Source organism: Xenopus tropicalis, chromosome 3, assembly GCF_000004195.4.
Source record: "Xenopus tropicalis strain Nigerian chromosome 3, UCB_Xtro_10.0, whole genome shotgun sequence".
Classification (NCBI taxonomy): Eukaryota; Metazoa; Chordata; class Amphibia; order Anura; family Pipidae; genus Xenopus; species Xenopus tropicalis.
The window spans coordinates 139,502,251-139,515,703 of record NC_030679.2 but is presented as its reverse complement, the minus strand read 5'-3'; the positions used below and the strand labels follow the sequence as shown (position 1 = coordinate 139,515,703).

Here is a 13,453-nt window from a genome sequence, read left to right as displayed (position 1 = left end):
ATAAGGGATAATGTACCCCCTACTGTAAATGATAAGGATATTAGCAGTCACTGAGGAGTTCTGTGCCCATATAAAGGCACAAGGCTGCAGGCTGAGTTATACAGGGAACTCTGAGTATCACTCATGTATTATAAGGGATAATGTACCCCCTACTGTAAATGATAAGGATATTAGCAGTCACTGAGGGGTTCTGTGCCCATATAAAGGCACAAGGCTGCAGGCTGAGTTATACAGGGAACTCTGAGTATCACTCATGTATTATAAGGGATAATGTACCCCCTACTGTAAATGATAAGGATATTAGAAGTCACAGAGTTCTGTGACCTTTATCCTGCAGGTTTTCCCACTTTCTCTTTCACACTCTCTCCTGTCTCATTCTCTTTGCCTCTCAGTGTAATTGCCTATATATCTCTCCTGTCCCAACGCTATAGGGGTCAGGGTGCAGGGGGCGTATGTGTAGCAGCAGTTTCTCACCCAGCAGGAAGCACCCAGTGGGTGCATAGGCACCTGTATAATGGCACTAATAGATGCCACCAGCAGATTCATGGCAGGAAAGAGTTTTGGGGTTGAAGGTTTGTGCTGACAGTAATGGCAGGATTCTGGGCAGGTTTGAGTGATTTTATACCAATTCAGAAGTGCCAGGGGGGAATGCCTTGTCCTTGGGCCTGTATCTCTGACTCTCTCCTGCCTGCATCCCTCTGTCTCTTTGTCCCATCCCATCTCTCTCTCCTATTCCCTTCCTGTGTCTCTTTTCTTTCTGTTGTCTCTTTCCTTTGCTTTCTCCAGTCTCTTTATCTCATTCTCTTTATCTCTTACCTCCTGTCGCCTTCCATTTATCTCCTTGTCACTCTCTCTTCTGTCTCTTTATCCCTTATCCCCTGTCTCCTTCCATTTATCTCAATTTCTGTCTCTCTCTCTTTCTCCTGTCTCCTTCCATTTATCTCCTTATCACTCTACTGTCTGTCACTTTATCACCTTCACTTAATCTCTTTTCATTTTTCCCCCATCATTTATCTTTTCTCTTTCTTTCTTTACTCCTCTCTCTCTCTCTCTCTCTCTCTCTCTCTCTCTCTCTATCCTGCCAGACTTTCTGGTCTCTTTCCCTTTATCTCCTTTCTCTATTTTTTTGTTTCTCTCTCGTTCTTTTTATCTCCTAACTTTTATCTTCTTTTTACTCCCATTGATTTTGTTCTGTTTCTTTCCTGTCTGACTTTCTCCTTCTTTTATATCTATATCCCTATGTTTAGCTTTTTGTCCCCTTCCCTTTATCTCCTGTTTCCTCCCATTTATCTCTTCTCTCTCGTTCCTTTTCCATTCCTTCCCTTATACTTTTCTCTATCTTCTTTCCTATTTTATATGTTCAGCACCTTTAGTTTTATTTCTTCTCTCCGTTTCTCCGTTTCTCACCTGTCCCCTTCCCTCCTCTCTCTCTCTCGCTCTGTCTCTTCCCATTCGAGCGCCACTCACACAGGGTTAAACAGAATGAATGTGGGCTTCTTGCCAAACAGATGCAGGGTTGGATTCTGCCCAAGATTTCACATTCAGTGCGTTTTATTTATACCCCTCACCCCTCCACTGCCGGGGAGCACTCACTATCTCTTTATGCTAATGTTCTGGGACCCTTGCCCTCAGAGCTTACACTCTATTTCCCAAAGACAAATGCAGTGAAGCAAGAACCATGTGGGCTAATGACATTATGCTTTCCTATAATTAGTTATGAGTCAAGAGAAAAATATGACTTATTTTGTCTTCTCCTGAAGAGCTCACATTCTAAAATGCCATGGTACCAAATATTCAGGGCCAGGTGTAGCCACTGTTATTGAGTATTGATCAACTCTAAGGTGTATTCACATGTCTGCTGCATCCTGCCCTGCAGAGCTTACACTCTGATATACAGAGGGACACAGATACAATACAGGGAGAGGGAACCATTGGGAGAAGGGAATCCTGCCCTGCAGAGCTTACACTCTAATATACAGAGGCACACAGATACAATACAGGGAGAGGGAACCATTGGGAGAAGGGAATCCTGCCCTGCAGAGCTTACACTCTAATATACAGAGGGACACAGATACAATACAGGGAGAGGGAACCATTGGGAGAAGGGAATTCTGCCCTGCAGAGCTTACACTCTAATATACAGAGGGACACAGATACAATACAGGGAGAGGGAACCATTGGAAGAAGGGAATCATGCCCTGCAGAGCTTACACTCTAATATACAGAGGGACACAGATACAATACAGGGAGAGGGAACCATTGGGAGAAGGGAATCCTGCCCTGCAGAGCTTACACTCTAATATACAGAGGGACACAGATACAATACAGGGAGAGGGAACCATTGGGATAAGGGAATCCTGCCCTGCAGAGCTTACACTCTAATATACAGAGGGACACAGATACAATACAGGGAGAGGGAACCATTGGGAGAAGGGAACCCTGCCCTGCAGAGCTTACACTCTAATATACAGAGGGACACAGATACAATACAGGGAGAGGGAACCATTGGGAGAAGGGAATCCCGCCCTGCAGAGCTTACACTCTAATATACAGAGGGACACAGATACAATACAGGGAGAGGGAACCATTGGGAGAAGGGAATCCTGCCCTGCAGAGCTTACACTCTAATATACAGAGGGACACAGATACAATACAGGGAGAGGGAACCATTGGGAGAAGGGAATCCTGCCCTGCAGAGCTTACACTCTAATATACAGAGGCACACAGATACAATACAGGGAGAGGGAATCCTGTCCTGCAGAGCTTACACTCTAATATACAGAGGGACACAGATACAATACAGGGAGAGGGAACCATTGGGAGAAGGGAATCCTGCCCTGCAGAGCTTACACTCTAATATACAGAGGGACACACATACAATACAGGGAGAGGGAACCATTGGGAGAAGGGAATCCTGCCCTACAGAGCTTAGACTCTAATATACAGAGGGACACACATACAATACAGGGAGAGGGAACCATTGGGAGAAGGGAATCCCGCCCTGCAGAGCTTACACTCTAATATACAGAGGGACACAGATACAATACAGGGAGAGGGAACCATTTGGAGAAGGGAATCCTGCCCTGTAGAGCTTACACTCTAATATACAGAGGGACACAGATACAATACAGGGAGAGGGAACCATTGGGAGAAGGGAATCCTGCCCTGCAGAGCTTACACTCTAATATACAGAGGGACACAGATACAATACAGGGAGAGGGAACCATTGGGAGAAGGGAATCCTGCCCTGCAGAGCTTACACTCTAATATACAGAGGCACACAGATACAATACAGGGAGAGGGAACCATTGGGAGAAGGGAATCCTGCCCTGCAGAGCTTACACTCTAATATACAGAGGGACACAGATACAATACAGGGAGAGGGAACCATTGGGAGAAGGGAATCCTGCCCTGCAGAGCTTACACTCTAATATACAGAGAAACACAGATACAATACAGGGAGAGGGAACCATTGGGAGAAGGAATCCTGCCCTACAGAGCTTACACTCTAATATACAGAGGGACACAGATACAATACAGGGAGAGGGAACCATTGGGAGAAGGGAATCCCGCCCTGCAGAGCTTACACTCTAATATACAGAGGGACACAGATACAATACAGGGAGAGGGAACCATTGGGAGAAGGGAATCCTGCCCTGCAGAGCTTACACTCTAATATACAGAGGGACACAGATACAATACAGGGAGAGGGAACCATTGGGAGAAGGGAATCCTGCCCTGCAGAGCTTACACTCTAATATACAGAGAAACACAGATACAATACAGGGAGAGGGAACCATTGGGAGAAGGGAATCCTGCCCTGCAGAGCTTACACTCTAATATACAGAGGGACACAGATACAATACAGGGAACCATTGTAGGAAGGCAATATGGCATAGCTGGCACGGATATGGAAGAGCTCTTGAGCAGAAAGCCCCATCTGTAGAACAGATTTCCCCATGTTGAAGTGGCATCAGGTGTAGAGATCACCTTGTGCCAAACCATGCCAATTTACCATCTGCAAAATAGTCGTCTTGTATGTGGGAGTCATATTGGGACCGTTCTACAGTCGGGGAAGGAAGGATAATGTGCCAATGCAGTATGCAGCCATATAGGGATGTGTTAGGGTTTGTTTGCATTAAAGAGATACAGCCATCTCCCTCCTTTTTATAATGACTTTCCTCTACAGAGAGGAAAATTGCATAAAATTGCCCATAATATTTACTTAATATACAGTGAGATTTTTACATTGGTGCAAACAATAAAAACTCAGGGTTCAATTTGTGCAACAGCAAACAGCTTATTAAAGGGGTGGTTCACCTTTTAGTATGTTACAAAATGGCTGATTCTTAGCAACTTTTCAATTGGTCTTTTTATTCTTAGTGTTTTTTTTAATTATTTGCCTTTTTCTTCTGACTCTTTCCAACTTTCAAAAGGGGGTCACTGACCCCTGTAGCTAAAAAACTATCGCTCTGTGAGGCTACAACTTATTATTATTGCTATTTTTTATTTCTTATCTTTCTATTTAGTCCCCCTAGACACTATATATTCCAGTCTCTTATTCAAGCCAACGCCTGGTTGCTAGGGTAATTTTGACCCTAACAACAGATAGCTTCTAAAAACCCAAAGCAGAGAGCTGCTGAACAAAAAGCTTAATAATCTAACAATTGCAAATTGTCTCAGAATATCAAGCTCTACATCATACTATGGGCCTATACTGGCTGCTCAGTGGTACCTGTAAGTGACATAATTTTTTTGAAAATGTTAAAATCTATTGACCTCAAACTCCTCTGCTAAACCATATAATACACAGTGTTGTGTCTGTGCATATACACACATTAATGCAGAAATCCACACACGACTTTCTAATTTCACCCGCTTTACCGTGCATTTTGCCTCTGCAGATGTAATTCTTTAAACTTGTGTGAAATGGAGACTGGGCAGTGAGCTCTAAAATGGCTGCCAAGATTTAAAATGGCTGCCAGCAACACACGGCAGCTCTCTCCCATTTGCGGCAGTAACTGGCTCTCCACCGCTGAACTAGGGATTAGGTATAAAACGTACAGCGGGCAGGTTAGGGTGCCCTCGTCTGAGCAGGAGTGAAACAAGTAAACAATTGGGTACAAATACAAGGTGGCAAAAGAATCTTCTTCCTGGGGTGCATGTTGGTGTATGTATTTGAGTTCAGGGCCAGGCAGGAAATATCGGCCTTTGTACCAAAGAAAACACTTTCCAAAAAAAAGGTTAAAGGGATCCCGGACCCACCAAAACCAGCAGCTATAGAATTGCTCTTTAAAGGGGCGACTGTTTTTTGGTTTTCTATATTTTAATATCAAGTATTTAACAGTTGAAGTGATTGTGGTTTATTATTATTGTTTAGTTAGAATGGTGGAATTGTCGGATCTCCCTGTCTGGGCAGTGTGTCAATGTGTAGTCTGGCTGGAACAACAGAGAAAATATCCAGCAGCCTAACCCTGTTGTTATAGTTCCAGTGTGTCCCCCTGCACTGCCCCGTGTCCCCATGGCACATTCCTCTGTGTAGATCAGACCCCCATATCTCCCTCCTGTCCGTGTCACCCTGTATTGGGAGGGGCAGACTCCATGTCCCATAGCCCCCTCCTGTCTGTGTCACTGTATCACCCTGCAGTGGGAGGGACAGACTCCGTGTCCCATAGCCCCCTCCTGTCTGTGTCACTGGATCACCCTGCAGTGGGAGGGACAGACTCCATGTCCTATAGCTCCCTCCTGTCTGTGTCACTGTATCACCCTGCAGTGGGAGGGACAGACTCCGTGTCCCATAGCCCCCTCCTGTCTGTGTCACTGTATCACCCTGCAGTGGGAGGGGCAGACTCCATGTCCCATAGCCCCCTCCTGTCTGTGTCACTGTATCACCCTGCAGTGGGAGGGACAGACTCTTTGTCCCATAGTCCCCTCCTGTCTGTGTCACTGTATCACCCTGCAGTGGGAGGGGCAGACTCTGTGTCCCATAGCCCCCTCCTGTCTGTGTCACTGTATCACCCTGCAGTGGGAGGGGCAGACTCCATGTCCCATAGCTCCCTCCTGTCTGTGTCACTGTATCACCCTGCAGTGGGAGGGGCAGACTCCATGTCCCATAGCCCCCTCCTGTCTGTGTCACTGTATCACCCTGCAGTGGGAGGGACAGACTCTTTGTCCCATAGTCCCCTCCTGTCTGTGTCACTGTATCACCCTGCAGTGGGAGGGGCAGACTCTGTGTTCCATAGCCCCGTCCTGTCTGTGTCACTGTATCACCCTGCAGTGGGAGGGGCAGACTCCGTGTGCCATAGCTCCCTCCTATCTGTGTCACTGTATCACCCTGCAGTGGGAGGGGCAGACTCAGTGTCCCAAAACCCCCTCCTGTCTGTGTCACTGTATCACCCTGCAGTGGGAGGGACAGACTCTTTGTCCCATAGTCCCCTCCTGTCTGTGTCACTGTATCACCCTGCAGTGGGAGGGGCAGACTCTGTGTTCCATAGCCCCCTCCTGTCTGTGTCACTGTATCACCCTGCAGTAGGAGGGGCAGACTCCGTGTCCCATAGCCCCCTCCTGTCTGTGTCACTGTATCACCCTGCAGTGGGAGGGGCAGACTCCGTGTGCCATAGCTCCCTCCTATCTGTGTCGCTGTATCACCCTGCAGTGGGAGGGGCAGACTCAGTGTCCCATAGCCCCCTCCTGTCTGTGTCACTGTATCACCCTGCAGTGGGAGGGACAGACTCCATGTCCCATAGCCCCCTCCTGTCTGTGTCACTGTATCACCCTGCAGTGGGAGGGACAGACTCTTTGTCCCATAGTCCCCTCCTGTCTGTGTCACTGTATCACCCTGCAGTGGGAGGGGCAGACTCCATGTCCCATAGCTCCCTCCTGTCTGTGTCACTGTATCACCCTGCAGTGGGAGGGGCAGACTCCATGTCCCATAGTTCCCTCCTGTCTGTGTCACTGTATCACCCTGAAGTGGGAGGGACAGACTCCGTGTTCCATAGCCCCCTCCTGTCTGTGTCACTGTATCACCCTGCAGTGGGAGGGGCAGACTCTGTGTCCCATAGCCCCCTCCTGTCTGTGTCACTGTATCACCCTGCAGTGGGAGGGACAGACTCCGTGTCCCATAGCTCCCTCCTGTCTGTGCCACTATATCACCCTGCAGTGGGAGGGACAGACTCTATGTCCCATAGCTCCCTCCTGTCTATGTCACTGTATCACCCTGCAGTGGGAGGGACAGACTCCATATCCCATAGCTCCCTCCTTTCTGTTTCACTGTATCACCCTGCAGTGAGAAGGACAGACTCCATGTCCCATAGCCCCCTCCTGTCTGTGTCACTGTATCACCCTGCAGTGGGAGGGACAGACTCCATGTCCCATAGCTCCCTTCTGTCTGTGTCACTGTATCACCCTGCAGTGGGAGGGACAGACTCCATGTCCCATAGCCCCCTCCTGTCTGTGTCACTGTAGAACCCTGCAGTGGGAGGGACAGACTCCATGTCCCATAGCTCCCTTCTTTCTGTGTCACTGTTTCACCGTACAGTGGTAGGGACAGACTACATGTCCCAGAGATGTCAACCTACCAAAGGTGCACAACTGGGGGAACTGGGCATACAGCCCTCACCAGCAGAAATGTAGCTTCTGGTGAGGGTTTAGTAACTTCCTTTGAGAGTTCATCCTCTTTCTGTGGTAGTTTGGTAACTTCCTGTGGTAGTTTAGTAACTTCCTGTTTGTAGTTTCGTAAATTCCTGTGGTAGTTTACTAGCTTTCTAGGTGCCTGTGGGAATTTATTGGCTTCCTGTGGGAGAAAATAATGGTAGCTTGTACATTTATCACTTTTCAAAAGGAAAAATCATTTTTAGCCAGCAAAATATAGCCACTACTAATGTATGATATTAACCTTAGCCGGCAACACAGGGGCCAGGGACTGGCATAATAATGGACAGATCGGAATGGAGCGCCTCATACTAACACCTTTACCTGGGATCTCCGAGGGATATAATGACGTTTTTCATTCAGAGCAGAGAGGGGGAAAGAGGGATATTTGCTCAATTCTATATTCCTGTGTGACTGGCTTTTCAGATAAAGTACAATTTCTCTTGTCTTGTGACAGGACTGCGGGTTTCTCCCATTCTGCCTGCACCACATTGTTTTTAGCCACAAATGTAAAAATGCATCATTATTTTTAATGACATAATTCATTTGTAATTTGGCCCAACGGCTGCTGGTTGGGAGGAGAAAGACTGTTATTGCCAATGGAGTACATGCAACGGGATGGACATGTGACTTGTCAGCACAAATTACTTTTTTAACCAACATTTAAAATGACACTTTAAAGCTGATTATGGACTAACACTAATTTTATTCCATCGCTTCTCTCTCTTTACAGATTCTGGACAGTCGGACGCTTCAAATCAGACTGAGGTGGATATAAAGCCCCCTCCAAATGGTATGTTCCCCTGATAATTTTTCCTGTAGTGCATCAGTGGGTCAGCTCTGAAGCCACACAGTCCCCCCTGTTACTATTTCACCAGTCAGCTCCTACTTATATCACTCCTTACTATTTGTCCCTCCCTGTTGCTACCTAATCACCTCCTCCCCATACAAACACACTGTCTTGCAGCCCCCCAATTACACTCCGTTCCCCCAGAGCAGACCCTCCAGACGAGACTACCCCTTCCCCTTATACACTGCTTCCCTATCGCTCCTTTATACTAACCTTTATTTAAACTGTTTCTCATGCAGTTTCATCCTATTATTGCCCATTTCATACTCTTTCTATGAAGTGCTCCCCATTCACATGACCATTCCAATACAATTTTTCCCAGTAGCCCCATTAACATACACACTTTGCCCTCATCAATGCCTTTTCAATGCATTCTGTTCCTTTACCTGCCCATAACTATAGGATCCCTCCTGTTCCCATATAGTCACTCCCTTTTTCTTCCTACCATCATAAAAGTCTTCCCTATTATCCACATTTCCATAAATGTCATATGTCATAGCAAATCATATTTGTGTGGCATTATATACATTTTTATGCCAAAAATGCATCCACCCCCACCTATACTAGCTCCTTCCATTGCTTGGAACTTAACAGGTCCTCCATTAAAAATTTTAGTTAACTCCAAACCCCTCTCAGTCCATTTTTATCCACCTTCCTTTTATTTCTTTTGAGATTTTGTTTTTTAATTCTAACCAGGACTTTGGCTACAAGGTTCCATTGTAGCAGGGTCTAATGTGCCCAATTACATTTGTGAAATAGTTTCCTATAAGCTCCTCTTTAGCTTGTTATTACCTCTCCTCTCCCTGGAACCCCTAGGCTTTTATAGCCTCTATGTTTTCTTGCAGGTCACCTGTCCTTTCAGGATTGCTTTGTCACCTCAGGAGTGTGGAACGTCACTGAGCTTGTACGCGTGTCCCAGAGTGAGTTGGTAGGGTGTGGAGGGAAAGTAGAGAAAGGGAACCGTTGAATTAAGTCAGGGTACCTAAAGTGGAACTTACAAGTCATTGGGGTGTTTTGTTTTCTAGCACCTGTTGCCACATCATCTGGCCCCAACTTCTCATTGGCTGACCTGGAGAGCCCAAGCTATTACAATATAAACCAGGTGTCACTTGGTAGGCGGTCCTTAACGTCGCCTCCTTCCAGCAGGTAAGTCAGATGATCCTGAGATACACAATTTTGGACTTTCATGCAAAGGGAATTGTGGGAAAGCAGTTAATATTGAAGACCTTCTGAGTCATATAAAAAGTAGCTAGAGAAATGGTGTCTGTCCCTCCCACTGCAGAGTGACACTGACAGGAGGGAGCTATGTGACATGGAGTCTGTCCCTCCCACTGCAGGGTGATACAGTGACACAGACAGGAGGGGGCTATGGGACACGGAGTCTGCCCCTCCCACTGCAGGGTGATACAGTGACACTGACAGGAGGGAGCTATGTGACATGGAGTCTGTCCCTCCCACTGCAGGGTGATACAGTGACACAGACAGGAGGGAGCTATGGGACATGGAGTCAGTCCCTCCCACTGCAGGGTGATACAGTGACACGACACAGACAGGAGGGAGCTATGGGACACAGAGTCTGCCCCTCCCACTGCAGGGTGATACAGTGACACAGACAGGAGGGGGCTATGGGACACGGAGTCTGCCCCTCCCACTGCAGGGTGATACAGTGACACAGACAGGAGGGGGCTATGGGACATGGAGTCTGTCCCTCCCACTGCAGGGTGATACAGTGACACAGACAGGAGGGGGCTATGGGACACGGAGTCTGTCCCTCCCACTGCAGGGTGATACAGCGACACAAACAGGAGGGGACTATGGGACATGGAGTCTGCCCCTCCCACTGCAGGGTGATACAGTGACACAGACAGGAGGGAGCTATGGGACACGGAGTCTGCCCCTCCCACTGCAGGGTGATACAGTGACACAGACAGGAGGGAGCTATGGGACACGGAGTCTGCCCCTCCCACTGCAGGGTTATACAGTGACACAGACAGGAGGGGGCTATGGGACATGGAGTCTGTCCCTCCCACTGCAGGGTGATACAGTGACACAGACAGGAGGGAGCTATGGAACATGGAGTCTGTCCCTCCCACTGCAGGGTGATACAGTGACACAGACAGGAGGGGGCTATGGGACATGGAGTCTGTCCCTCCCACTGCAGGGTGATACAGTGACACAGACAGGAGGGAGCTATGGAACATGGAGTCTGTCCCTCCCACTGCAGGGTGATACAGTTACGTAGACAGAGATTGGTATGGGACATGGATATTGTCTTTTCTATGGAAAGTTAGTGAGGCTTTTGCCATTGTGACATAGTAGGGCAAATTAGCTAACACAAAAAAAAACCCATGACAGCCATTCAGATGTTTGCTTTTATTTTCTAATTTCTAGTGTACTAATTAAACTAATGTCTGATTGGTTGCCATAGCTAATTGGACCCATGCAGTAGAGCTCCTATGTTAGCAGTGTACAAAGTTATTATTTGCTTCTCAATTCCCACCTTACAGTTCTACCAAGCGCCCCAAGTCTCTTGATGACAGTGAGATGGAGAGTCCAGTGGATGATGTTTTTTACCCGGGGACAGGTCGGTCGCCTGCAGCAGGAGGCAGCCAGGCCAGTGTGTGGCCAAATGATGTAGACACAGGTAATGGGGCTCTTCATATTCTGTGCAGATTAATATAACACAGCGCTATAATGATATTATACCCTATATACATCATATTCAAGGGATTCATGACTAGACTGTTGGCAGACAGTCTGTATACTACAAATAAATTATCTATACATTTTCATACATTATTGGCAAATACTGGTCTTGTTATTGGTATGCAGGCAAAAGGGTATTGGGTACAATTTAGGTAAGTCTTGCTGTAAATCTGTATATTGCAGCAGTATTTCCAGTGCTTAGGGCTATGGCAAATAAGCACATTTGCTTGTGCCCGTTTGGCATACTGGGATACAAAATAGAAAAATGATGTAAAAGTACAGGCGCTTACACTTTGTGATTTTCCTCTCTGCTCATTTTAAGGGCCTGGGTCACTTAAAAAGCCGGGAAAGCTGGATTTCTGCAGTGCTCTGTCCTCACAGACCAGTTCCTCTCGAATGGCATTCACCCATCACCCTCTCCCAGTGCTGGCAGGAGTGAGACCAGGTAAGGGCCGGATCACATGCATGGTGCTGCTTGTTCCTTACAATATCACAATAGTATATATATAGGGCAACAATGTATATTTAATGATGTGTGTTCAGCTGAAGTGGCAGGTGTTAGGAGATAGATAAGGAAATGACTGCTGGAAGCAAGCGCTTAGAGGGTTACATCATTTGTTCTGCTCAACGGGGGCCGCTATCAGTCGGAGCTGATTCATACCACCTGTCTAACTTGGGAGCTGTTCAGGTACTTGATGCCATGTAGGTACCAGTATGCAATAAATCATTTGATGCAGGTATTTTTTTTTTGTCTACTGCAACAGCAGTGTATTGTATGCAGCTCCGTACAATGCTAGTAAAGGGGGTTCACTATGTGCACTGTTCCAGGTCGTACAGGAAGGGGATATTTGTGAATGCCATTACATTTTGTTTGTAATGATTTCTGAGACTTCTGACTTCCTCCACTTTCAGGAAGCCCTCGGGCATCAGCGTCTGCTCTTCACTTCCCCTCAACGTCCATCATCCAGCAATCCAGTCCTTACTTCACCCATCCAACAATACGCTATCATCACCATCATCATACCCAGGACTCTCTTAAAGAGTTTGTTCAGTTTGTCTGCTCAGACACCTCTGGCCAGGGGTCAGGACAGGTGAGTAACTCGCACTGAAGGTGGAGCAAAACCTGTTGTTTTTTTTTCTTTTTACGTTTTTTATCCATTTCTATCAAAACAAATAGAAAATAGTAGAAAAGGTTAAGTATTAGGGCTTAGAAAACTCTTTGCCATTGCAGGTAATTTTTATTTTCATTACGTATTTCTTATTTATGTTTTAATATTTTCAAATAACTTGTGTTATTTATACATTAATAACACATGTATAAATAATAAAAAGTTATGTGTTTAAAATATTAAGGATTAATCTAAAAATCGAAGTGCTCATTGCAAACAAATTTATATAAAACATGCTCAGCTTTTGCATTTTTTTTATGGGAAATGACTGGATTCTCATGATATATATATATTTTTTTTTAACTTTGATGGCGAAAATTAATTTCTGCTTTTGAAATAAAACTCATGAATTCAAATGATGGTTTCAAAAACTCAAATGTTCCAATGTTTAATATATTTAATAAGTGCAAAAAGTTCAAAAACACTCAAATGTTGAGTAGAATATGAATTCCAGTTTTTTAATGGTTTTATTTGATGGTGTTTTTTACATTCTTACTTATTAATAATCACACATTTGAGTTTGGTAAAAATTCAAGTTTATTCAGATTGAAAAAGCTAAAATTCACCAGTTCAAATTTGGATAAATAAACCTCCACAAGTCTGATTCTATTTTTTTTATCAGAATAAATGCAAATCTGATATTCCAAATTGTACCGAAATCCAAATTGTTATATGACACAAATGAAAGTCAAAAATTAAACCTAAATCATATAAAAAATAAATCCAGGTCTAGCAAAGGTTAAAAAAATAAATATATTTATTTTATGGCAGTTTAATAAATAATAGGTAGAAAAAATAAATAGGGTCGATAAAAATAAAAATCCTTTATTTTATCTGATTGGTTTTCAGTATTTTTATAGTGCAGAGGAAGCAGCTTGTTTTTGTAGTTTCATATGCTGTATACATATATTTTTATTTTTACAAATACAGGTATGGGACCTGTTATCCAGAATTTGAATCTCCATAGCTTAAGTCTGCTAAAAATCATTAAAATATTAAATAAACCCAATAGGATTGTTCTGCCTCCAATAAGGATTAATTATATCTTAGTTATATCTTAGTTATATCTTAGTTGGGA

The 13,453-nt window shown here is 45.2% G+C and overlaps 1 protein-coding gene across 6 annotated transcripts in view; it reads left to right on the top strand.

Annotated features, from left to right (window-relative positions):
• Positions 1 to 13,453, top strand: part of nfix (nuclear factor I/X (CCAAT-binding transcription factor)) — a 138,506-nt gene that overhangs the window by 108,108 nt on the left and 16,945 nt on the right. For all 6 annotated transcript variants that reach the window (XM_012953147.2, XM_031897662.1, XM_031897661.1 and 3 more), the window contains 6 exon segments: positions 8,384 to 8,443; positions 9,346 to 9,420; positions 9,526 to 9,646; positions 11,008 to 11,144; positions 11,529 to 11,651; positions 12,119 to 12,297. In XM_012953147.2, coding sequence (XP_012808601.2) covers positions 8,384 to 8,443; positions 9,346 to 9,420; positions 9,526 to 9,646; positions 11,008 to 11,144; positions 11,529 to 11,651; positions 12,119 to 12,297 — 695 coding nt within the window.